A 26,583-nucleotide genomic window follows, 5' to 3' on the forward strand; every position below is an offset into this window, starting at 1 on the left:
CCCATCGGCAAGCGTGCACCAAAAAGCGTGCACCTACTTGCAAACATGCACCAAAAAGCGTGTGCCCACCAGCAAGTGTGCACCGAGTGCTGCCGTGGTGAAGCGCGCATCAGTAAGTGTGAATCCACCGGCAAGTGTGCCCCAAAAAGCACACACCTGCTTGCAAACATGCCCCAAAAAGCGTGCATCCACCAGCAAGCGTGCACCAAGAGTGCCGCCGTGGTGAAGCACACACCAGCAAGCGTGAAGCCACCAGCGAGCGTGCACCAGGAGTGCCACCATGTGCAAGCACCCATCGGCAAGCGTGCACCAAAAAGCGTGCACCTACTTGCAAACATGCACCAAAAAGGATGTGCCCACCAGCAAGTGTGCACCAAGTGCTGCCATGGTGATGTGCGCATTGGTAAGTGTGAATCCACCGGCAAGTGTGCCCCAAAAAGCACACACCTGCTTGCAAACATGCCCCAAAAAGCGTGCATCCACCAGCAAGCGTGCACCAAGAGTGCCGCCGTGGTGAAACACACACCAGCAAGCGTGAAGCCACCAGCGAGCGCGCACCAGGAGTGCCACCATGTGCAAGCACCCATCGGCAAGCGTGCACCAAAAAGCGTGCACCTACTTGCAAACATGCACCAAAAAGCGTGTGCCCACCAGCAAGTGTGCACCGAGTGCTGCCGTGGTGAAGCGCGCATCAGTAAGTGTGAATCCACCGGCAAGTGTGCCCCAAAAAGCACACACCTGCTTGCAAACATGCCCCAAAAAGCGTGCATCCACCAGCAAGCGTGCACCAAGAGTGCCGCCGTGGTGAAGCACACACCAGCAAGCGTGAAGCCACCAGCGAGCGTGCACCAGGAGTGCCACCATGTGCAAGCACCCATCGGCAAGCGTGCACCAAAAAGCGTGCACCTACTTGCAAACATGCACCAAAAAGGATGTGCCCACCAGCAAGTGTGCACCAAGAGTGCAGCCATGGTGACGTGCGCACCAGCAAGCGTGCACCAAGAGTGCCGCCGTGGTGAAACACACACCAGCAAGCGTGAAGCCACCAGCGAGCGCGCACCAGGAGTGCCACCATGTGCAAGCACCCATCGGCAAGCGTGCACCAAAAAGCGTGCACCTACTTGCAAACATGCACCAAAAAGCGTGTGCCCACCAGCAAGTGTGCACCGAGTGCTGCCGTGGTGAAGCGCGCATCAGTAAGTGTGAATCCACCGGCAAGTGTGCCCCAAAAAGCACACACCTGCTTGCAAACATGCCCCAAAAAGCGTGCATCCACCAGCAAGCGTGCACCAAGAGTGCCGCCGTGGTGAAGCACACACCAGCAAGCGTGAAGCCACCAGCGAGCGTGCACCAGGAGTGCCACCATGTGCAAGCACCCATCGGCAAGCGTGCACCAAAAAGCGTGCACCTACTTGCAAACATGCACCAAAAAGGATGTGCCCACCAGCAAGTGTGCACCAAGAGTGCAGCCATGGTGACGTGCGCACCAGCAAGCGTGCACCAAGAGTGCCGCCGTGGTGAAACACACACCAGCAAGCGTGAAGCCACCAGCGAGCGCGCACCAGGAGTGCCACCATGTGCAAGCACCCATCGGCAAGCGTGCACCAAAAAGCGTGCACCTACTTGCAAACATGCACCAAAAAGCGTGTGCCCACCAGCAAGTGTGCACCGAGTGCTGCCGTGGTGAAGCGCGCATCAGTAAGTGTGAATCCACCGGCAAGTGTGCCCCAAAAAGCACACACCTGCTTGCAAACATGCCCCAAAAAGCGTGCATCCACCAGCAAGCGTGCACCAAGAGTGCCGCCGTGGTGAAGCACACACCAGCAAGCGTGAAGCCACCAGCGAGCGTGCACCAGGAGTGCCACCATGTGCAAGCACCCATCGGCAAGCGTGCACCAAAAAGCGTGCACCTACTTGCAAACATGCACCAAAAAGGATGTGCCCACCAGCAAGTGTGCACCAAGAGTGCAGCCATGGTGACGTGCGCACCAGCAAGCGTGCACCAAGAGTGCCGCCGTGGTGAAACACACACCAGCAAGCGTGAAGCCACCAGCGAGCGCGCACCAGGAGTGCCACCATGTGCAAGCACCCATCGGCAAGCGTGCACCAAAAAGCGTGCACCTACTTGCAAACATGCACCAAAAAGCGTGTGCCCACCAGCAAGTGTGCACCGAGTGCTGCCGTGGTGAAGCGCGCATCAGTAAGTGTGAATCCACCGGCAAGTGTGCCCCAAAAAGCACACACCTGCTTGCAAACATGCCCCAAAAAGCGTGCATCCACCAGCAAGCGTGCACCAAGAGTGCCGCCGTGGTGAAGCACACACCAGCAAGCGTGAAGCCACCAGCGAGCGTGCACCAGGAGTGCCACCATGTGCAAGCACCCATCGGCAAGCGTGCACCAAAAAGCGTGCACCTACTTGCAAACATGCACCAAAAAGGATGTGCCCACCAGCAAGTGTGCACCAAGAGTGCAGCCATGGTGACGTGCGCACCAGCAAGCGTGCACCAAGAGTGCCGCCGTGGTGAAACACACACCAGCAAGCGTGAAGCCACCAGCGAGCGCGCACCAGGAGTGCCACCATGTGCAAGCACCCATCGGCAAGCGTGCACCAAAAAGCGTGCACCTACTTGCAAACATGCACCAAAAAGCGTGTGCCCACCAGCAAGTGTGCACCGAGTGCTGCCGTGGTGAAGCGCGCATCAGTAAGTGTGAATCCACCGGCAAGTGTGCCCCAAAAAGCACACACCTGCTTGCAAACATGCCCCAAAAAGCGTGCATCCACCAGCAAGCGTGCACCAAGAGTGCCGCCGTGGTGAAGCACACACCAGCAAGCGTGAAGCCACCAGCGAGCGTGCACCAGGAGTGCCACCATGTGCAAGCACCCATCGGCAAGCGTGCACCAAAAAGCGTGCACCTACTTGCAAACATGCACCAAAAAGGATGTGCCCACCAGCAAGTGTGCACCAAGAGTGCAGCCATGGTGACGTGCGCACCAGCAAGCGTGCACCAAGAGTGCCGCCGTGGTGAAACACACACCAGCAAGCGTGAAGCCACCAGCGAGCGCGCACCAGGAGTGCCACCATGTGCAAGCACCCATCGGCAAGCGTGCACCAAAAAGCGTGCACCTACTTGCAAACATGCACCAAAAAGCGTGTGCCCACCAGCAAGTGTGCACCGAGTGCTGCCGTGGTGAAGCGCGCATCAGTAAGTGTGAATCCACCGGCAAGTGTGCCCCAAAAAGCACACACCTGCTTGCAAACATGCCCCAAAAAGCGTGCATCCACCAGCAAGCGTGCACCAAGAGTGCCGCCGTGGTGAAGCACACACCAGCAAGCGTGAAGCCACCAGCGAGCGTGCACCAGGAGTGCCACCATGTGCAAGCACCCATCGGCAAGCGTGCACCAAAAAGCGTGCACCTACTTGCAAACATGCACCAAAAAGGATGTGCCCACCAGCAAGTGTGCACCAAGAGTGCAGCCATGGTGACGTGCGCACCAGCAAGCGTGCACCAAGAGTGCCGCCGTGGTGAAACACACACCAGCAAGCGTGAAGCCACCAGCGAGCGCGCACCAGGAGTGCCACCATGTGCAAGCACCCATCGGCAAGCGTGCACCAAAAAGCGTGCACCTACTTGCAAACATGCACCAAAAAGCGGGAGAGGGGGAAGGATCGCTGCCTCCCGGCCCAAATCCTGCAGCTGGGATCACCGGGAGACTGCGGTGCTGGGGAGGGGGGTCCGGGACAGGACACGGGGAGGACACGGGGAGGGGTGAGCCCCGGGACGCCCGTGGTCCTCGTGGGATGCGCCTCCTGCTCCTCGCCCCATCCTGAGTCCGAGGGTTTGTTAGTGCCGGAGCTGGGTTCTTCCTCCGCATCGGACTGTGTAAATGACCAACTCGCTCATCTGCTCCAATACCGAATCATTTCATTGCAACCGAATTTGCAGAACTGAGCGGAGACGCGGGCAAAGACCCTTTCGGGGGAAGCAGCACCCACCCCCTGACCCGCTGGCTGGCTCTGGGCCTCGTCCTCCCCCCTACTTTTGGCAGAGATGGCGTCAAACCCGATGGCACCCCGTGATTCTCAGCGATGTCCCCCGAGAAAGTGCGTCTGGAGGGGAAAACACGAGTGTTATCTCCCCGTCTGAGCGCTTTCCCGCTGGGTGCCCCTGGAATAAGCGTCACCTTCGGACGCAACCCCAAATCCGGCGCTGCGGCAACTTCTCACCCCACTGAGAAAACAAACCCATCCCTTTGGTCCCTCGCTGCCAGCTTTGCTCGCGCGTGGAGCACCGAGCCCGGCCAGGGCACCGTCAAACCTCATCCTCCCCCCATCGGTTCGAGCTGGGGCTTCCCCGGAGGGGGGGTTCCCGCTCCCCAGCCCCGTTCCCACACCGGGAGCCATTTCCCCATCTCCCGTGTGGTCCCGTCACCGCCGTGTGCTCCGGGGTCGGGCTCGGAGCTCCCCCAGGACACGGAGGTTTTCCCTTTGAGGATGCTCCCGAGAAGAGGCTGCACCCCCCGGGGGGGTCACCCCTGCGGCCGCTGCTCCCCACCACTCCTGGGCTGATGGAAACCTCCCGCTGCCTTTATTTTCCTGGCTCTGAGAAGACAGAAAGCCATGGCTGGCTTGATTAAGCTCGCAGAGCTAATGAGCCGGGGAAATGAAGGTGTGGAGGGGATGGGGGGGGCAGCAGGGGGGGGGATTTTGGTGGGGGAGGATGTAATCTAACTGGGAAAACACCCAGGGCATGGCTTGGACCGGCTCGGGGCTCTGTGGATGCTCCAGTCCCACCACCCGCAGCAGGGAAAGGCTGGAGAACCCCCCCCTCGAAGGCAGATCTGGGGGTCGGGGGTTTGTCATTCAGGGGGCGAATTAAAGACACGGGATGAGGGGAAGGGGAAGCGGAAGGCGTTCAGCCTCATTTCCCAGCAGACGGGGTTTTGTTTCTGGGTTCGGAGTGTTTTAACGCTTACCTGGGTGGTTTTGTTCTGCTGGCAAATTACCCTGGCGAGGGCGGCGTGACTTCGGCAGGACACCCACGCGCGTTCCCCGATCCAGCCCGGCTGCGCACAGGGAGGGAGAGGAAAACCAGGAGAGACCCATCAGCTCGTTCACAGAGAAACCCCGTCCCCGAGCAGCCCGAAGCCCCCCAGTTCCCTTCCACCTCGGAAGCCAAATTTCTGCCTTTATCTCCGACCGGGTCCGGTGGCTTTGCGGGACCCTGAGACCCCCTCCAGGATCGGGGGCTCCCGGGACGGAGTCGGGGGAGCTGAAGGCTGAAGGAGACTCCGTCCCTGGGGAAAACCAAAGTCAGAGCTCTGCTCGGCCGTCAGCTCCTCCCGGGATGTTTCCTTATCACCTGTTAATTGCTGGAAGATGCAAAACCCATCGGGTTCTGTCCCGCTGCCTCCCATGCAGTGGGGAGGAGGGTGCTGAAGGATGGGCTGCAGCAACGCCCCGGCGTCGTGAACCCCCGGCTGCCCCGCTGCACCCACAAAAAACCCCAATAATGGTCCCTCCTCACCTGCGAGGTGCATCACCGCGGCACGGGCAGGTTGCTCCCGAAGCCAGGCATCCGGTCCAGGCAGCACCGCGATACGGGAACCGCTGGGAATAATGTTCCTTGACAGCAAGGGAAGAGCCGCCCAGCGAAGAGGGGCTGCATCGCGCTGGGTCTTCGTAGAATCCTAGAATGGTTTGGGTTGGAAGGGACCTTGAAGACCATCCAGTGCCACCCCCTGCCCTTGGCAGGGCCACCTCCCCCCAGCCCAGGTTGCTCCAAGCCCCGTCCAACCTGGCCTTGAACACCTCCAGGGATGGGGCAGCCACAGCTTCTCGGGGCAACCTGCCCCAGGGGCTCACCGCCCTCACAGGCAACAATTTCTTCCTCATATCTCATCTCAATCTCCCCTCTTCCACTTTGAAGCCATTCTCCTTCATCCCATCACTCCACGCCCTTGCAACAAGTCCCTCCCCAGCTCTCCCGGAGCCCCTTTAGGCACTGGAAGGGGCTCTGAGGTCTCCCCTTTTTCACCTTCTCTTCTCCAGGCTGAACCCCCCCAACTCTCCCAGCCTGCCCTCCCAGCAGAGGGGCTCCAGCCCTCCCAACATCTCCAGGGCCTCCTCTGGCCCCGCTCCAACAGGTCCATATCATTCTGATGTTGAGGTCTCCAGAGCTGGACACAAATATTCCAGGTAGAGTCTCACGTCTTACACCCACCGGAGGGGCAGAGTCCCCCCGAATCCTGAGTTGCCCCAAGATGAGAGTCTGGGGCAACACAGCTGCCACGCAGTGCACGCTTTGGGAGGGGATGGCTCACGCCGAGGATGGTTCATGAGTGGGGTCGGGGTCTTCAGAGCCGATGGAGTGGGGGCCCCGAGTCCCCGGGGCTGCCCCCAGCTCGGGTGATGGGCACAGTGCCGAATGCCGGGACGGGGGTTCCATAAATGGGATTATTTCTGCATCATGGGGGGAAGGAACACATCTGATGAGGTTTCCATGTACCACCTGAACCCACAAACCCTGCTTTACCCTTCTCCGGGGCCGTCCACTCCCAACCTCACGGACCCCATCCAACAGCTCCATCCGGCCGGGCAGATGCCGAGTTTGTAGCCCACCACCCACTGACCTCACGGACCTGCGATTCACAGAGGAGGCTCAGCCTTGACGCTAATTTTAGCAGCAGACTTCGAGGAATCGGTCCTTTCTCTGCAGGACAGCGGCCACCGGGAAGAGCACCCGAGGGCCGATGCGCCGGGCGCTCTCCGGCTTTGAACCCCGAGTTAAAAACGAGGATTTATTACTGCAAAAAGGGAACAAAGAGAAGTCGTTTTGTTTTGGAGGAGTCGTTATTTCACAGCGTGGGCTGTCTTGACAAATTCCTTTTTAAATAAATAACCTTTATCCTCAGGAATAGAATTCCTTATTCAAATAATTGGTATTTAGGCAATTATTAGGGCTTCTGCTAAGCACTATCTCGATTTTCCCACGGGATTTGCCCGGAGGGAGAGGGCTCGGCTGGTCCCAGCGTCCCCTCACCCACCCGCTCCCGGCCCGAACCGAACCCTTTGTTCCAGTCTGGGATGCCCCAAAACCCATCGCCTGCCTCATCTCCCCACCAACGCCAGAGGCTGGAGAGGGGAGCGAGGGACTGACGTGAAAAACAGCTTTTTAATAATTTACTTGTATTTAAAAGGGTTTTTATACGGTACGCCTTAACTGCAGCGATGAAGAGGGGCTCCTTGTTCATCACCGAGATTTATAATTTATCTTTAACAGCAAAGAAGGTATTTAAAGAGCCGAACTTCCCCTTCTTCAGCTGTACTGATGACAGCCTGAGGTTTTCTCCTTTCCCGGGCCGAGGAGGGCACGCCAAGGGGGGGGGACACACGGTGCAGCTCCCACCTCCTCCAGCAAGGTGGGACCCCGGCACTGGCACCGCGGCGGGAGCTGATGCAATCCCACCCTGCTGTGATGCTGCTGCCGCATCACGCCGCCGCCTTTGGGACCGGGCCAAGGGCTCGTTAAGATCGAAACGAAACTCGGAAGCTCTCTGGGGACAAGAGGACGAGGGGACTCCCTCCGTGGGGAGCAGGGTGGGGGGGTCCAGAGCAGCTCCAGCCCTGGGACAGCCCCTGAGAAGTGGCTCTTCTGTACCTGGTGGGGTATGGGAATAAAATCAATTGCGGACGGCATCGCAAGGGTTATCAGGAGCGATTCAAATCCTCTGGGCTCTGTTACTGCTCTGGAGGGGATGTGCTTCGCTGATACCCAAAGGGCCTCCTCCTCCTCCTCCTGCCGAGGGGCTCAGCCCCTGCCTGGGCTGCTGGGAGCATTTCCAGTGGCTGTATTTCCTAACGGAGCCCCTGAACTGGGAGTTTTCCAGCAGACGTAACCCTTCAGACGCCGGCAATATCTGAATCAGCACAAGAGTCACCTCTGTGGCTTCTGAGATGCCAACCCGTGGTACGGGACCTCTCAACAACATTATCCGGTTCATCTGCCCCCGGAGCGTTCAGCTATTGCCGTCTTCTACCACTTCAATCCACAGGAGCTCGATGTTTTCGGTACCAAAATAGCCTCGCGCTAATAGCTTGCACTTCAGCAGTTTTGTATAAAAAGACTTCCTCAGTAAGAGCCTTCACCAGCACAGCAATTAAACAGCTTTGAGGAAAACGAAATAGCTTGAATTAAACTGGTTCCTGAACTTGCGTGTTCAGAAATTTAGATGTTTTTCCAACTCTAGAAGGTCAGAAGCAGCTTGTGAAGGACCCAAAAAACCCGACGAACATCACACACTTCAACCACCTGTGAAATCAGCAGAGGGTTGAGGTCGGAGCTGACCCAGTGGCATCCAGCAGCACCAAGCGCGGTGGGCTGTGGGTCTCGGCTCTGCACCACACCGCCCTCAGTGCCACCGGCTCCTCAAACAAGACTTTGTTCCATGCTGTAACATCCTCCTCCTCCTCCTCGCTGCTCTGCCCCGCGCGCCGTCAGCAGGACCTGCGGGACACTCCTCCCATCGCGTGGGCTCTTGCAGTTCCAAAACCGGGTCTTACGACGCCAAAACCAGTTATTCCTGCTTTCACCCGGAACAAACCACATTTCCTCCTGGGCGATTTGGGTTGTTTCCATCCAGAAGGCTCCTCGCCAGAGCACAGCCGGGCACCAACATCGCTTCTTCCCCGAGGCAGCATCTTCCCACCTACCGCGGGCCGGGCTGGCGGCGGCGGAGCGGGGCTGGGAACAGGGACCGGGCTGGTCTGGGCAGGATGAGGCTGGGATGCTGGATGAGGATCCAGCTTAGCGTCACGGCCAGACAGACAAATGCCCAGGGCTCTGTTCACATCCACGAATCCCGAGTTACTCTTGTTGTCTCGCTCTTGACCGTACAAATGCAGACGCTGCGCATGGAAACCTGAGCTGAAAAAAATATGTGACTTTTTGCTCCCTTCAAGCCTGGCTTCGTTGCAGAGCAGGAACCACGTCCCTTCTTCCCTCTCTCCTCCTAAACCAGTGACTCCAGAGCATGGGCTGTCGGCAAAGCTGTGTTTCTTCACCTTGCTGCAGATCACCATATGCCGACCGACGATGCGCACGGCTTTGGGGAGCTGCCGGTACCAGGAGCGATGGACCGGCCACGCACGACGTCTGCGGCACTTCGTAGCCTGCTGAGCGATGATGCACCAACCGCTGCGTTTCCATGCAGAATCGGGGCCAAAAACATTCAGGGAATGCTCTTGTTCAAGTCAGCGATCTACATCTCCCAGATGGTAGCGATCCACCGGCTTCTTGAGTTCTCCTGGAGTAGTTAAATAAACTTATTGATGGGTTCCAAGTATTTCAGGAGGAACGCGGGGTTAAGTTTCTAGTTTGGGAATTGCAGAGTGACCACAGCTGCAGCTCTCCAGCTCCCAGCCCGCTCTGTGGACGCGGGTGGCTTGTTTGATCTTCTCCGTCTCGCTGACTCAGGAGGTGAAGTTTTCACAACAGGACACGTACGATGGCTAAAAACCAGAGGGTGACCGAGGAGCAGAAAAGCAGGGCGAGGAGAAGGGCTGTTCCCGTCTCGTTTTTGCCCGGAGAGCGCGAGTGCCCAACCACATCCGGAGATGGCATCTGCGGGGACGTTTAATCCGTTTGTGTCTTGATTCCAATCCATAAAATTCCACCCAGACATCACCTTCTGCAGCCTCTCCCGCTCTCCTCCCGGGGGCAGAGGAGCGGACCATCCCCTCAGCCAAAACACCCTCACCGATGGGTGACAGACCTCGGACGCGATATGCTGGCAGGAAGAGGCAGAGCCAAGAGCTTGTCCATGTGTTTATTGTCATTCAAATACTAAAAATCCCTCACGATACAACATACAGTTACCGATTTCAGATTCTTCCGCTATTGAGACTATCAGGTTTTAGCGGGATTTATTTATTTTTTTTTTTAATTTTTGTTTTATTATCAAAGATTTAGAGTCACAATAAATACGAGTGACAAAAACATACCCTGCACTGGCGTAACGTTACTCTGTTACACTCCTGTGTTAGATGATTATAAATTCTCTCTTTTTTTTTTTCTTTTAAAAAAAGCACAATGCAAGTTATTTCGCTAAATGCAATATACAGCGTAACTCTGCCTGGAGCAGACAAACACTACTGCGGTTCCTTGAGGTCTTTTTGCATTATATATATATATTTATATATTTATTATTTTTAAAAAAAAAAAAAGCCTTCTGTTACCCCTCCTTCCGAAAGGAGAAAGTGAGAAATGAGCCAAATCGGGTTTCTGATAAGACCTGCCTAAGCCTGCTCCGCTGCACTCACTTCTGCAGCCCAACCCCCCCAGTTTCCATTCTGAACTGTACTTTGGTAATATTTTTTTTCCCCCTTAGTAAGCAAAAAAAATGTGACAACTAGGTCTGAGAATTCAGAGGTAAATGAACGGTTCCCTACAATGATGATAAAAACCTTTATAGAAAAAACCCCAACCCCAAACTACCTCAAAGTTAAGATTAACCAAGTCTTCCTCACCGTCACAGCTGGAATGCCATTTACAGAAATCCTCAGAATACAAAAATTAGCAAAGTCACCCTTTACACGAATGGAAAAGCCGTCCAAGTCGACTGCGCTATAAAAATAAAAGGTTCAACCAGGCCACTCGTGTTTCTGAGCGAAGGACTGCAATCTCGCCAAGGCTCAGCAATCAAACAGATAATAAATTAGTTTTTTTTAAAAAAAATAAAATTAAAAAAAAAAAAACACAACAAAAAAACCACACAGCTCCCAAATTGCAACAGGGGTTTCAAATGAAAATCCGGGGTTTATTTCACAAGTTGCTAAAATCTAAGTACAATAGTCATTTTCATTATTACTGTATTATAAAATCTTGTAGTCGCAACGTCTCAAAGAAAGGTTATATGGCTTGCAAGAACCAAGGCTGCTCTAACCCTCTCCCCAGGAGAGGGGGAAGCAAGCAGCATCCGAGCAATGTCAAACCAGCTCATGCAGCAGTTTGCAGCGAAGCAGTGGAGGGTCGGGGAAACAGGACACGACGCCGGATACTCCACCTGAATGATACCCATTTACAGGTTCGGCTGTCGAGCAGCACGGTCAGTCTCTTGTTCCGAGGGAGCTTGAAGTGAAATGGTCTTTTTGTCCAGGAGAGGGCCGACGCGGTGGCTTTCGGACAGCTCTGCGGCAGAACGGATAGCCCTTACGGAGGCAGGAATCCCCAACGCGACAGCAGGAGAAATAAACCAAAGGTTTGTTCTTAAAAGCAGGTCTAACCCCCCCTCCTTCAATTCCCAAACAATTTAACCTTTTAGGGCGCGAACACCATTTTGTGACTATTCCATCAAATTGAGCTTTTCGGTTCGTTTGTTGGTTTTTTTTGTTTTTTTCTGCAAGAAGGGGAAGATACAGATGGGGAGGAGGAGATTTGGAAAGACTGCAGCAAGTGTTTCAACAACTATCTAAACCTAACATGGTACCTTAACCAGCCCAGTTCAACACTACTCAACTGAATACGCAGTTTTGACCATAAAGGAGGAAGCGATTCTTCTGGCATTTAACACATGTATACCACTCGAGTCCTTTCCCGGTGCATTTATCTAAAACTTTGCAGAAACATATATGCAATAAATATATCCTTTAAGTTACCTGCAACACTCCAAGAACCACAGATTAAAAACTACATCGAAACTGGTTTGAATCCCGACAGCCAAATATGCGTGTGATGTTTTCTTGCTCACTTACAAAGCCTTTAAAATAATTCTACCCCAGTACTTAAGATAATATTTATGGGGTTTTATTGTACGCTAAATGAAAGCAGATTACAGTCTAGCATCGCTGAGGGAGCAACGTTTGTAAGAGAGTATAGGCAGACTCGTTTTTACTGTCGGTTCCGAATCTTAAAATAAGTCTTCTCAATTATTTTAAGGCTTATTTTAAGTCTCCCTTATCCATTGCGCTGAAATTCAAGTTTACAGGCTACTGCACTGAACTGGCGGTATCCAAAAAGGTTTTGACGTAGCTTTTAAAACAGGCGACTTTAAATACTTCTGCCCCTCTTTCCATTCCCCTTTTCTCCAGCATCAGCTGAAGCTAAAGCTACCCCAAAACACTGGAAAGAAACTGTGAAGTTGTCCAGGCTTCCCAAAAAGGTGTCTGAATTTTAGTTTGAGAAGTTTTGCTCGTTCTTTTTAAACAAATGCACTCTTCCCAGGTGATTTAACAGTGCTAGGCATTTGCATCAATGATGAGATAACGCAGGCGTTTGTCAGAGGAGAGAAAAAAAAAAACCCAAAAAACTCCACACAGGTAAGGAACTGAAACTTTTTCATAATATTTCACAGTGCAAAAATAAAATGCACTCAATTTCTCTCTCCACATCTCCCAATCCAAAATATCTCGGAATGAAAAGAAAAATTAAAAACTCAAACCAATTCCTCTCATCCCCATTTAGCTCTTAATATACATTTGTAAAATAAACAAAAAACAATGTCAAATTGAAATTCTAGGGCTTTATACAGCAACAAATACCATTTTGCAAAACTAGGTCTTCTATGCTACAGAACAGTTTTCAAAGTATCTAAATACTGATATTCACACAACAGAAGAGGGGCTAAAATGAACAATTTTTTCTTTTTTCACTATGCAATAGTTAGATCTGAAGGGGGACAACCCTATACAGTTATTGGTTTAAAGTTAGATCTAACAGCGACTGCTAAGAAAATAGATTCAGCATAGACTGAATAGTAACCCCTCCCCCCCTTTTCTTTTATATATAGATATATAGATATATATATATATAATTTTGCAAATAATTCTTATCAGCACTACTTCTAGTACTGATATGCAACATAAGTAGTAAGGCATGTATTTCTGCCACTTGAATTCAACTTTAATTTGGGACAAGCACAGGGAAGAAGGAGGGAAGATGATGAGAAGGAAAAAAAAAAAACCAAAACTGAACCTGATGGATTTGGGTTTAACCTGTGGAATCCCCAAAATATATTAAAACCACGTAGAAACCTGACCTTAAAGCGGGGTTACCTAAAGCTCTATAAAAATGAAATACTGAAGTGATGGACAGAGGAGCATGCATGGTACGCCTGGAAGAACGGAGCTCTAGAGGGATCAAGGTCGGCAGTCCTGCCCCCAACAGGCCCAACGCGTGCCGGCACGGCCACGGGGCCACCGCAGCACGGACCGGGACCGGCCGCTTCTCGGCGGGTACGGGCAGAGGAAGGAGCCTGAGACCTGACGGCAGTCTCCCGGTCCTCTGCTCCCTCCACTCGCCCTTTCTGATTGCGTGCAGCTTCTGGAATTCCTATTTTTTTTTTTTTTCTTTTTCTTATTTTTGAGTAAAATCGCTCAAAACAACAACAACAACAAAAAAAACCCTCCAAAAAGAAAATAATCAAAAACAGTTTCACTTTTAAGTCTCTGGGAACATATGAAAGGCCCAACTGCTCTTCGCTGAATTAGAAAGACTGAACAAAGGTGTTTGTCTATTCAGTAAATTAGATTTTAGACTACCAACAGTTCAAAGTCTATTCAAAACAGAATCCAACAAAAGTGAGAGACTCCTGCACTGGTTCCCACCTACCGGACAAGTTTTGGTGGCAGCCAGTCCCTTAGGAAAAAAAACAAAACCCATACTCAACTGGAATTTGAGTTTGCACTTATTTATCATTAGCTCATCATCAGGAGATTTGGAAACATTATAATCTGTAGACTGCCTTCCCGGCTGGAGAAGGGGCAGGGAAGAAAAGCAAACATGAACTCGGCTCACTAAATGCATCTGCAAGATGGGGTTGAAATTCCTCTCTCCTTGAACTGACATCCATGCTCGAGCACGAACGAACACCACGTTCCTGGCGAATGGGTAGTTATTAATAAAGAAACCGAAGGCAGAGAGTCGTTTAGTCCTCCTTTTGTGCTGGTGACAAAAAAAAAAATCCAAACTAAATACATACAGCCAAAAAAAAAAAAAAAAAAGAATTCTTCCCCTTCCCCGACAGCCTTCATCATCAGTCAATCATAAGAATCTGAGAACCAAACGAGCTGAAGTCTTTCCCACCCACGTGGTGTCATTTTCTCATAGCAGGGACAGCAGCACTCGATGGGATGAGGAGTGGTCTTCTTGCATCCTATAAAGCCTGGGGCATATCCAGCTGGGATTAAAGCAGATTCCACTGTAATGTGGTATAAAAAGGATGGCAGAAACAGGAAAGTCTTCCTCTCGGGCATTCCTCTGCATTATTTCCACGTGGCGGACTGTGGGATGGACCGTGGGGGAATCATATCCAGGAGATATTCACGCTGGCGGTCTACTGCTGAAGAGGACTTGTGCACAGCTAAACTAGGGTTAACAAAAGGTAAAGCCCCACCTGAGGAGATATAAAAGAGAGGAGAGAACAAGTGTCACCATATGATAAAAGCAGGAGACACAACAGCGGCAAAACCACACTACTCGCATTTCACCCACATGCAAACGGACCATCTGAGCATGGATCGTGTAAGCTTGGGGCACTGCTGGCCACAAAGGTCAGACACCTGCAGAAGACGAAAGCTTCCAAAATCATCTGAACAAACAGGAGCAAGATTTTGTACCAGAAATGAAGATTTGAGCAGGCTAGAGCTCTCGTCAATGAAATTACATTTAAAATGATAAATTAAGCTGTCAGGAATAAAAATAGAGAGAAATCAATTCAATACTGGGCAAGAAAGTAGATCACAAAAGAGCTAGTTGCTACGGTGTTTCCTTCCTGGAGATCCTAATCATCATTTAAAAAAACCAAACAACTCTTCTCAAGTATATAGAAAAAAAAATAGATTAGAATTTGCAATTTCCATTTGTTCGAAGCAACAGCTTTAGTTACTTCAAATCCTGAGGAACGCTGGGAGCGCGCACTGTAGCCTTACCCAGAGCAAACCCAGCTATTTACCGTACGTTGCTTTCAGCAAAGAGAAAACACCAGTCAATTTAACGCCTGAATTAAACTCCCAGAAACGAACGACAAACTCCTGCAGCGCGGCACTGGCTTCGTGTACAGACTCAGCGATGAACAGTCTGACGTTACACCTATTTAGTCTACTTAAAATCTACTGCTTTACACATTTAGATTTGGTAGCACCACCTGATTGCCCCTTTTGATGAACATAAACCCCACCAAAAGCAAGTGCCAACACCAATACCGAGAGCAAAGCCCTGGTACCATGGGGCTTTCATGCAGGAATTGTCGAAGAGAAAGCGTCCTTACCCAAAGAACTACGATTGTTGGACAGAGTGCAGCTAGCAAGTACAAAGAAAAGAAACTTTAGAGAAAATCTACCTGTATTGATCGGAGTCTTCTTCCAGGCGGCAGCGCTGCCCTTGCTGACAGGTCTCTCGGCATGCTTACCTGGCCTGCTCCCAAGTGCTGCTGCAGACGATGCATTCTGCAACTTGGGTGACTGGCTAAACGCATGCAACACTCCTCGGGGAGCTCCAGGAGGACCTCGAGACATCTGGCTAGAAGTCTGCCAAGAGAGCACAGGGTGAGACGGGCATAGCGGTCTTCTGCCTCTCGAGTGCAACAGCCTGATGAACCTTTATTACCGCCCCTCTCTCCCCTCTTGGCTTCTGCCAAGTCTGCAATGCATTGCTAAAGTTTCAAGGCTGAAAACTTTCAAGACATCTCTACAGCAAAATAAGAATCAGTTTTCTACTTCTGAAAGGACCCGTAAGGATGAGGAAATACAATCAACTGCAAAGCAGCGAAAAATGCGCTGGGTGAGCATGTCCATACGCAGGCAGCACTCTACTTCCCTGTCCTAAATAACCGGTACCTTGATTATTTCAACTCAAAGCAGCACTTAAGCAGCTTCCGTCTTCCCCCAAGTGAAAGGTGTTTTTACAAGGGGTGCGAGATCCAGTCCCTGCTGTAGACGGTTGCTACCATCACCTTAAAACTTCACAAGCAACATTATGTTTTCTGGCTCAAACCAGTATTATTATTTTTTTCTATCTTGGGTCAATTTGCTCGTGTGTATTTGGCACTGGAGCACCTTTTTCCATTTCGTACAGCCTAAAAAAATTCAGGAACAGACCTCGCAAGCTACGAGTTTAACAGCCTGGATAATTACAATGAGACTGCATCATTCTTCAGGTACAGAGAACGTAATTTGTATATCGGGTGCCCGTATGACAGAACAACACGTTCACCAGCCCGGTTTTAAGCTCACACTCTGAGACACACACTGTAGAGCTAAAATAAAACAAGTTCACGCATCAGTTTCACGCCTGCATAGCAAACACCGGTGCCTGGAGCCGCGGGACCCTCACCCCATCGTCACCCAGATGGGGCTTCTGGCGGACGGCGTCGTACCTGCTTGAGCGAGTGGTGCTGCACTATGGGGTCGGACTTGGTCTGTACAGGAGAGGCCGTCTGCTGCAGTATCCTCTGCTCAATCTCCTGCTCCTGCTGCAGCGCTTTTACGAAGGCAGCCTTCAGTCGGTTAGTGTGCTCAGCTTTCAAGGCCTTTTTCTGATTTGACGTCATGCAGGTTTCACACATAATGGTTCCGTTCTTCTCCTCCCTCCAACGGCAGGTGAAGTCAGTCTTACACTGAGCACACATATAGGGCTCACGAGACGATACAGGGACCGAAACTTTACCTGGAGAACACAACCAGGTTAGTTCAGCTCCGTCTGTGGCTTCTATGAATGAAGAATACTTGAGAAACCTCAAGAATATTTTAGCAGAAAAAAAAAAAAAAGGCGACAAAGCAAACCCTCCACCCCTAAGCTCCCTCAGACTGAAGCCTTTTGCATTACTAAACGTTTCCAGTGGGTACTTCTTTAGATGCTGGTTAGAGGATTCAGCAGGGATGGACAAACATGTGGCTGATAGGAGGTCAACAGCTCTGGGGAGAACTGGATGCATGTGAGAGAAATCTTTACAATGAGTGTCTAGCCTATGAGAAATCAAAACTTTTTTTTTTTTTTGGTCATTTTTTTTAGATGTTTTTTAGAATTTTAAGTAAAACAGTTTGAAAATTATTAAAGGAAGCGAATCCTAGATTTGACAGAGTATGACAATTTAATCCTGCGAAGCCTGAAACTCCTTGCTGCCTGCTATTGAGATAAAATCCAGGTGGGCAAAGCTCTCCCTGGGCCTTTGAGGAACACTTGTAACGCTCTCTCACCTTGAGTTTCCAGCAAATTCTGCACAACTTCTTCCAATCCGACTAAGTAAATAAATTCGTTATTAGCCGCACTTGGCAGGAAGTTCATCTCTGGCGCAGGCGGCTTGGGAGGAGGGATCTCCAGCAGCGTCTTCTCCAGCTGCTTCCGCAAGGCGAGCTTGGCGGCGGCTTGCCGGCTGGCCGGCGAGTCGTTGGAGTTGACGATGGAAGCGGCGCTGGTCGTAGTAGCGTTAGCCTGAGCGGATGTCACGGTTGTACCTTTGATTGAAGTTGGCGAAGCCTGGGAGGAAACACGACACAGCTTAGTGACAAGCGCCAGATGGTTTGGTGCTTTCGAGACACGTGCCCCTCTCCCCCAAGAGGGACGAGAGGGAGGGAAGCGGAGTCGGCTCTGAGGCCGCGCGGGGCCGTTTGTGCCCGGTGAGGGCTGGCTGCTTGGGACTGGACGGACCCGCCTGCCACTGCATCCTGTTTTCTTGCAGGTGACCAAACAGACCACAATACATACGTTCACGGCAACACTGTACCCAAAACTTTGCTTTTCTTTACTGATCACTTTTATAAGGCAGTTTTAGAAATTCTAAAGAAAATACCAAAAGAGAGTTATTTTCCTTATGATTTTGTCAAAGCACTGACTTTAAATTGTTTCCTTTATCTACAGCACTTGTACGCCAGTGCCAGTGGTAGACGTTGAGTTGCTGCTTCAGTACTGCTTGGTGGTTCAAGCAGGAGCGCTAACCCATTTTGAGCTCTGTTTAGCAGAATGCCTATTTACGCTTCTTAAAGAAGAGGAAAAAAAAAATATTCTAATGGACACCTTCATGTTTAAATACCAAATTTGAAATGAGGCACAACATTCAGTTCACTGAAATATGTACTTCTTCTCAATACTCTGTAATATTTTTCTTCATTCCTATGTTCAGGAGTTGAACGTGAGCAGAGAAAGGGACCGCACAGAAAGAACAAGGAGCGGGGCAGCTGCAGTAATAAGCAAGCACATCAGTTAGAGGACCGCAAGCCACACCAATTAGATACAATAACCCAGTGATCACTAATTACAACGGTTCATCTGCGTTCCTCTATGTTGCGTTGGGCAAAAGTATCTTGTGGAACTCACCTGCGGGATGTTGACGAGCAGGCTGGTGTTGGGGACGTTGGCGACGCGGATCAGACCCTGCTGGATAATTCGCTGCCCCTGAATTTGTACGCTGGGGACCGATGCCCGCGGTGCCAGCAGCAGCGGAGGCGGCCCCGTGCTGGAGTGCTGTCGGATGTTGTGGATTTGCTGGGAAGACACAGAAATGGGCTGATGCAATGGTGCCATGAAGGATGGGGAGGATTAGATATAGCGGGAGGTAAGCGGTGGGAGTTGAATGGGATGACGTGATACAATGGAAGTGAGGCAAGGCAGGGAACGCAAAGAAAGCGTGATAATTAACACCCGTGTCAAAATGGGATGTTTTTCCCTTTCCCTCTGTCAAAATGAAACAAGCACAACATAACGTGAAAAGAGACGCTCGTATGTGAGGCCATCACATTATGGCCAAAACAGCCGTACCAAAAAAATAAATAAATTAAAAATCTAAGTTTCCCAGTCAAACTTCTTTCAAAATGTATAGTTGTTAAGCCTGTTTCATTTTAAAGGCATTAGGAAAGCTATTTCTCAGAATGAGGTTTTCTCCATAATCAGAACAGAAAGAAAATGAAATACCAAATCTCCACCTTCCTCCTTAATGCTGGCTATGCAACAGATAAAAGCAGACCTTTCACTGCAAAATAAATCCTCATTTAACAAGGAAATATTTTTTTTTCTGGTATCCCACGGAAGTGATAATTTTCAAAGACCGTATCAAATTGAACATTGCTCCTTTAGGGACACCACTATTTTCTGTTATAGGTGATAAAGACGCTGCAAAGCAGCACTTTCAGACTTCTCGTCGCCTATCTCATTTCAGCAGCTCTTATTCAGTTGCAAGACAGACACAATGAGGGGAAAAAAAAAAGTGAGTTTTAGCATTTGAAAAGGTGAAATTGATATGACAGAAAGAATAATGAGGGGGGAAAAAATGGAAGAACGAGGGATTGTGTTTCATTTCCTCTGCTGCCGCTCTCCTAAAAAGCGGGCGAAGCTGGAAGCCTGTAAATTAACTTTCATTATGAAGTCAAACAACCTGCTCTGGCGCAGCTAAGGGAAGCAGCTATGCAGGTAAGGCAGTATCCTGCATCACCACAGGACTTTCTCGTGCTTCACCGGGAGCGTTATGGGACAGCACAATACGCAGAACTGCGATGATGCAGGACCTTTCAGTAGCAATACGTCCAGCCGTATTAAGAAATTCCAGCAAGAACTTCACAGGTTCCCTCCTGACAAGCGGAAAGATGACTAAGAAAAGACGCATTAAGGAAAACCAGAGCGGATCTACCACAAGGCAAATACTTACCTGTGCTCCTCTGACAAGAGGTGGCATTACAATCTGCGTGTTTTGCTGAGTTCCTAATTTTGAAGAAGTCTGCTGCCCTCCACGGACCAAGGGAGGAGGAATAACAGTGCCTGGTATACGTGTAGAAGAGGTCTGCAAAACAGAAAAGAGTTTACTCACACCGTTTTGTTCTGGTATATTTATACGCACGCTCTCTTCTGCTGCTTAGTGTGCCGATAACGCAGTCTCTGAAATCTTACACAGCCACACAGACATATGTGAGGACGCGACGGCGGTCTGGCTACACGCTCGGGGACTGCTCTCTCTCATCCTGCACAGAAGTCAGAAGTTGAAGAGCAGTCCTGAACAACGGTTTCATCTTCCCTCCCACCGCTGAAATTCAGTCTCTCAAGAACTGCTGTCGCACCACAGAGGCACGCCACGACCCCCGCGGGAGAGCAGGGGGTACACGAGTGCAGCTCTCCTCTCTGGCTCATGTGATGGATGCAGTGGCTGTCTTGAGCCACTGTACAACTGTACGACAAGAGATGACGGGGCTGGTTTCAGTGCAGTTAGTGTCCAAAAAAAAAAAAGAGGGGAAAAAAGTGTATTTGGGGGAGGGGAGTAAGAGAACAGGGAAATACAAATTGCTGTCTTCAAGGAGAAGCACAGGGCAGAGAGAAGTTGGAGATGCCGGAACCCGGGAAGGTGAGCAGAGTGGGCATGTGCATGTGCACGTATGTGGGAAGGGAAAAAAATGAGACAGGAGAAGGGGAAAGCTTTAGAAAAACAAAAAAGAAAAGGAGTCAGGCTAAAAAAATTTGAAAAATCGCTGCCCATGCTTTTTGGGCTGCAGACTGCATTAAATCCTCAAAGTTTCTCATGACGCTATTAAAGGTGGTATGGGTTCATGCGTTGCACTCCTGCAGACCGCTAACGCTACGCAATTGAGCCTGAGAAGCACTCACCGCTCAACAGCAACAAACCTCTCCAATCCTGTTCATGTGGCTTTACACATCTCGCCACCTTCCTCACTCAAGCCCCAAACTGACCATCATCTGTGAATGAAGACTTGTAAAAACACCGAAACTCCCACTTCCATGAGTTACCACGTGTACACACACGTACGTATTTAGGCAGGGGGGAAGTTTTATCCGCTTGTTATGCCTTTCAACTGAAGACCAACTCAACTCCCACACACAGGAATTAGTAGAGTTTTTAGAGGCAAGCAAAAGCAGATGGAGGTTAGGTTAATTTGCCCAAACACCGCAAATTAGACAGAATAACTTCAATTCTGGATTCTTAGCTCCCAGCTCTCTGCTCTGTCCAACCGAAGTTTCACTGTCTGTTTGCTGAAGATTTAACTCGTGGTCCAGTTCCTCTGAAAGTGCTGTCTTCAGTGAAGGCAACTTGCCTCAAGGAAGAGATTACTCCAACCGACAGATTGCTTTAGGTTTGTGAAGGTTTCCTAAACGGATGGCAAATTCACCCCTTCCCTCGAGTACAGCATTCTAGGGGATTTTGAAACGGAGAGTTGCCATTTTCCAAGTGAAACCATTTTGCTCTGAAGCAGTTTTGAAATTTGTTTCGAATTAGCCCAAGGTAAATAACCAGAAATGTTTTCAATCCGAAAGCAAAACAAGGTACTATACTCAAGAGGAAGATTAGGTTGACAGATGTCAATTGCCTCTGCTTTTTTTTTTTTTTCCCCCAAGGCTTTCCAACATTTCATTTAATTTCATCTGAACCAAGACCATTCCTACCATCGTGTGCCATTCAGCCACCAAGCCAAAAGAGAAAACCGTATGATTCACTCGGCTCTTATACTTAATCATACCGAGGGCACAATTAAGTCTCGAGGGTACGGCAACAGGCTGCCACAATATTTCTGTGACATAACTCCGTGGCATCCTCTTTCGCCAAAGGTCGTTAGTACTAGTATGGATGTATTTACCAGCAGAGTGGATCAGGATGATCAGCCACTGAAAAAATAAGCTTATGAGGGTTATTCGCATGTGACATCCTACTTCTATCTCCCACCCCAATCGTTCTTAAAAAACTTATAGTGGGGTTTTGGGAGTTAGAAAAAAAAAAAAAAAAACCAAACACAAAACCTCCACCTGGCTCCAAGCTATTAATGTGATGATGGGATTGTGCTTTCCTGTACTGTGCACCTTCTTCTCCGCTCCGTGCCCTAAACCTGGCAGCCTGGCCCACCCCACTGACCTGGAGGGACGGCTTGCCAGCAGGAACGCTCTGCGGTCCCCGCACCAAGGGCGGAGGGGTGGCCACAGCACTCCCAGAGGAACCAGCAGGCTGGAAGAGGAAAAACCAGAAAGAAAGCAGACGAGTGTAAGGGTGTAAGCAGAATTACAGAAGCTAAGGGAATAAAAGCGTTTACCTCCTTGCGCCTCAGTAAGAGAATCTTCAAAGACTGTGGTTCCCTCCCCCGCCCCCCCATCCCTTTCTTCCTCCAAGCATCTCAACATGCGTATTTAAATGAAGAAATTATTAGGTAAGTATAGATAAGATTATACCAGGGAAATAAAAGAGCCTATACACCAAAAGCAGAGCAACGTGGAAATCTATTTCAGCAATCTCAGCTTAGAGCCCTCTTCAGTCTTATCCTCCATCACTACCAGTCTCGACTAATTAGGCTCAAGCATAATGCAAAGTGAAAAAGAGTTTAGGAAAAAGACTTCAGATATCAGGAAGTTTAGGATATGCCATTTCACCCTAGTTAGTTCAAACATCCAGAGCTCATTGCTCAGCTTTCAGCAGCGAGTTGAGTGATGCAGGTACTTGCATTAGTTTTAATCCCATCTCCTGAAGCACTCAGAAGTCTGGGAGAAAGACGCCAATAAACCAACCAAAACCAGCCAAGAGAGCTGTATTAGCATCCACCTGCACCGTGAAGTGCTCTTAAATCTACACATCGCCCCCATCACAAAATCCATCAAGTCGGCATCACACGCTGTAAAATAAAATCGTTTAGTTGCCATTGTTACTTGAAATGTAGCCTGTGCCTCAGTAGCAGCGCGTGGGGTGTTCGCACGCCCCCTCGCCTCCCAACCTCCTCCGCTCTTCTCCTGCCATCCTCCACCTCTACCCTTCAGCGCCAGCGTAACGGCACACGTAGCGAGCAGACCGGGCTACTGCTCTGACAAAAAGGTAGATTTTTATTTTTTTTCTGGGTTAGTTTCTGATGCAAACAGCTCTCCTCCCAGCACGCTGGATATCGCGCACGGTTGTGTGACACGAGGGGTGAGGAGGAAAGAGGAGGAAGGGAAGGGAGCTCAGGGTGGGAGGGCTGAACCGTTCCTTCCAGGGGCTGCCTGGATTTTTTTGGATGATGAAAACATGCAGCTAACCGCAGATTTACTTCACCTGGTAAGACCTGGAATCCAGACCTGGGCTTCTGCCACACAGCACAAAACGCAGCCCTCAGCCACCAGCCCCCAGAGCAGGGGGTTCAAATACTTTAGTTCTACCTGTCAGCACATTTGTTATGTGCAAGAATCTCCTCCACATGTATTTCAGCGATCTCTACGCGGTATTAAGGACTGGACAGAGGATTTAATAATTGGAAGTATATCACATCCCTAAATGCATTTAAGTTTTAACAAAAAAGGTCTTCAGCTTTTGAATACGGTTGATAGAATAAACCGTCTTGTCATTTGGCCTTGGCAAGACAAAAAAAAGGAATTCCACAAAAAGGAATGGTTAACAGGATAAGCCACCATAAACTTCATACAGATTTTATGAAAAGTGAGATAGGCGTTATTTGAAAGCTATCTTATGTTCCACAGGTTAAGGCAACAACCACAGTTATTTAAATTTAGCCCCACCATTTCAAAAGATGAGAGAAATATCTGTAGGAACATCAATACCTTCTGAGTAGTGGTCTCCTTCTGGATTTGACTTTGCCGTAACTTTTTCAATAAAACAAGCTTTGCTTCTTCTAACCGTAACTCTTCTTTTAGTTGTTTAATCATTCTCTCGCGTTCCTCTGGACTGCTTTTCTGCAGGGCCAAGTAGGGCAACAGAGGACGGGAAAACAGGGAGGGGGGAGAGGGAAAAGATAGATACCATACAAGTTATGACAAGAACTTACAGCGTTATAATTGTCATGTATGTCTTAATATCACCGACATGCCTGCAATATTCAGGCACAAACTGAGTATGGATAAAGAACTCAAAGGCAAAAAAAAGAAGTTTTTGAAGTGCTTTCACTAGCAAAACGAGTACATAAAGTCAAAGAGGAGTCAGACAACAAATCTGTGTTATGCCATGTGAGTAAGGGACACTGTGTCCACTAAAAAGCCAATTCAGCGAAAGGTGCACTTTCAAAGAATACAAAAATCAAGGAGTTAAAAGCCTGAAAAGAACAAAAAAGGGCACCAGCCTTTAACAGTTTCAAGATTCCCTGCGCGCAAATCCATCTTTATAAAACCACATATCCACCTGACCCTGTGATCGCAGGTGCCTCTGTAGGAACAAGTGGTGTGTTTTCTTCTTTCTAGATGGCACAACTTAATTGTGTCACGACAAGACGACTCACCATGAGTGCCTCCGTGTTGGTCTCTTTTAATGCTATTTTTGTTAAACCATTCATTCTAGGGCTAGAAGGTTCATTGTCGGATAACACTATAACGTCCGGCGAGGGGACTCTCTTTTCTCGCTTTATTTCACTGCAAATCAAAAGAAAAATACAGAGAACGAGTTATTAAAAACAAGCAAACAACTACTTCATGCTTCAAAGTAACATTACTTACAACCTTCTGCTGGATTAATCCCAAATCTCTCGAATTCTGAATAAACCCAACATGGACAAGCTCAATCAATTTCTGCTCTCCTTGCGGATATTAAGCTCCCCAGTACAGAAGCGCGCCATGAGGCAGGACGCAGCCACAGCACACACCAATGGCGAATTCCTTCAAATTAGAAGCATTTCCATCAGCCGCTTCATGCCCCTTAGAAGACACGGAGGCTTTCCAGGGCTCTGCTTGCACCAGGGGAAGACCACATCCCACCCCTAATCCAGGGACAAACAGGTCACTTGCCGCTTCTCCTTACTGTGCTGAAAGGCAAAACCATACCCCCCCTCCTATGCAAATTAATGCAAATACTTCTAAGTTGTGATCTTCCCCCTCCACCCCCCCAGTTGAATCTGAAGGAAACCCAACACAAACAATTCACACCTATTCACTTACCAAAGTTTAAGTACTTTATGGCATTAACTGCTTTCTACACCAACACTGCTGAACTATTTTCTGCTATTAAATGCAGAAACCTGTAACAGTCTCAGCAGACACACACATCCACACAGCTTCACCGAAAACCACTGAAACGCGGCCAGATGTATATTAACTCTTTATTTGGCTTTAACGCTCAGTGTCTTGAGAGAAGACTGCACCTTCCACCCAAATTCCTGACCACAAATCCCCTCTCAGCCCCGCCGCCTGGGATGATCATACGAGAACAGAATCTTAAACTACGTGAACCAAAAGGGACAGAGATGACGCGATGTGACACACGCCAGTTCCTCTCCCCTGCTGCCCAGGCTGGTAAACGTCCCATCACCCTCGGCGTCCAGGATTTGGGATTTCAAACTATGAAGCATAAGGATTTCAGAGCAAGGTTTGCAGCATGGGATTGCCGGGAGGTTTAGCAGGAACTTCACAGGAACGGGACAGCAAAGTCTTCTGTGCTGCCCAGGGAACGACAGTGGTCGAGAAAGGGACGACAGCAAGAATTTTAGGAGAACTGTCCTGGTTTGAGGTGGAACAGAAGCAATTACACAAGTAATTGTTTTTCTTTTAACCCAAGGCCAGAAGCAGGAACAGTAGTTTATAGTGAGAACCTTCTGGCTTCCAGTTATGCATTAAACAAAACGCATAAAGATATCAAGCAGAATGAAGCTAATATTTAAGCGTGGTTTGTATTATTCACAAAGAAGAGACACGGTGTGTGAGCTTTGTACTTTTAAATATCAGGCAACTACATCTTAGACTAAACAACAATTTCTAGGCTTAACTGATACCCCACATTTATCAGGAATCCAACGATTAACAGAAATTAATCCTTATTATCTTATTTAGCAATGCAAAGGATATTCGCACTGAATAACGGTCCTGAAAAGCTGTGAACTCCGGTAAGCTCTACGAAACACACTGTAAACACAGCAGGTCAAACGGGATTTTGGACACGGCAAAACCAGCCTCAAACACTGCAAAAACCAGCTTTTAAAATAGAATTTCCATGCTCATGGAAAAAAATAAAGAAAAAAGTAGAGGAGTGTCCTCTAGAGGGCACAGCGAGCCAGGGAACTCCGAGTCACTTAAACTCTGAGGTTGTTTCAGAAGTACCAGTGGCACAGGTGAAGCATTTCCAGCTTTTTCCTGTATCTGAACGCATCAAACTGGCTCAGGGTGCTCTCAGTGGGGGAATAACCGGGTCGGGCTGAGCTCCCGCCGGCTCGGTGCACCTCTCCGGCAAGGAACGCGCCGAGCTCCTCGCTGCCGGCTCCTGCCCAGGCGACAGCCCCAGCAGCTCCGCAGTGAGGACCCAGACTCAACTGGAGTCAAGCGCTGGCCGTTCCTCTTCAAACTTTAAACTTAAATCCCTCATGAACAGCACGGGTGGTGGATTTACCTAAAAGAGCGAGACTTGCCCAAACACGGGGGTGTGAGCGGCCGGCGTTGGCAAGCTGAGCCAGCCCCCTCCCGAGGCACAAGGACTCTCTTCCATCCCTGAGCCAGCCCACGGCGCTGCGGGGCCGACGCGGTCGCAGCCCGAAAGGCGGCGACGCAAATCCGAGGTGCCGGGAAGGGTTTTACTCGGCTCTAGCCGGCGAGCGCCCACCGGCGAGGCATCGCCCCCCGCTCCCAGCGGAGGTGAGAGCAGTGCTGCAGGCCGCGCTCCACGGGGAGCATGGCGGGACCCGGGGGCTGCCAACGGGGCCATGTCGGAG

The 26,583-nt window shown here is 49.8% G+C and overlaps 1 protein-coding gene across 2 annotated transcripts in view; it reads right to left on the reverse strand.

The window, feature by feature from the left end:
- Positions 1-13,421: 13,421 nt before the first annotated feature.
- Positions 13,422-26,583, reverse strand: part of GATAD2A (GATA zinc finger domain containing 2A) — a 31,448-nt gene continuing 18,286 nt past the window's right edge. Inside the window, exons 2-10 of one of the 2 annotated variants that reach the window (XM_009881662.1) lie at positions 24,172-24,301; positions 23,501-23,632; positions 21,837-21,926; positions 19,632-19,763; positions 18,308-18,475; positions 17,191-17,470; positions 16,371-16,660; positions 15,336-15,522; positions 13,422-14,390 (exon numbers count right to left, since the gene is read on the reverse strand). In XM_009881662.1, the coding sequence (XP_009879964.1) occupies positions 14,260-14,390; positions 15,336-15,522; positions 16,371-16,660; positions 17,191-17,470; positions 18,308-18,475; positions 19,632-19,763; positions 21,837-21,926; positions 23,501-23,632; positions 24,172-24,301 (1,540 nt within the window). In that variant the 3' untranslated portion in view covers positions 13,422-14,259. The remainder of the gene's footprint in view (positions 14,391-15,335; positions 15,523-16,370; positions 16,661-17,190; positions 17,471-18,307; positions 18,476-19,631; positions 19,764-21,836; positions 21,927-23,500; positions 23,633-24,171; positions 24,302-26,583) is intronic. The other variant, XM_009881663.1, reaches the window with a different exon arrangement.

This window comes from Charadrius vociferus, unplaced genomic scaffold (genome assembly GCF_000708025.1).
Source record: "Charadrius vociferus isolate BGI_N301 unplaced genomic scaffold, ASM70802v2 scaffold133, whole genome shotgun sequence".
NCBI lineage: Eukaryota > Metazoa > Chordata > Aves > Charadriiformes > Charadriidae > Charadrius > Charadrius vociferus.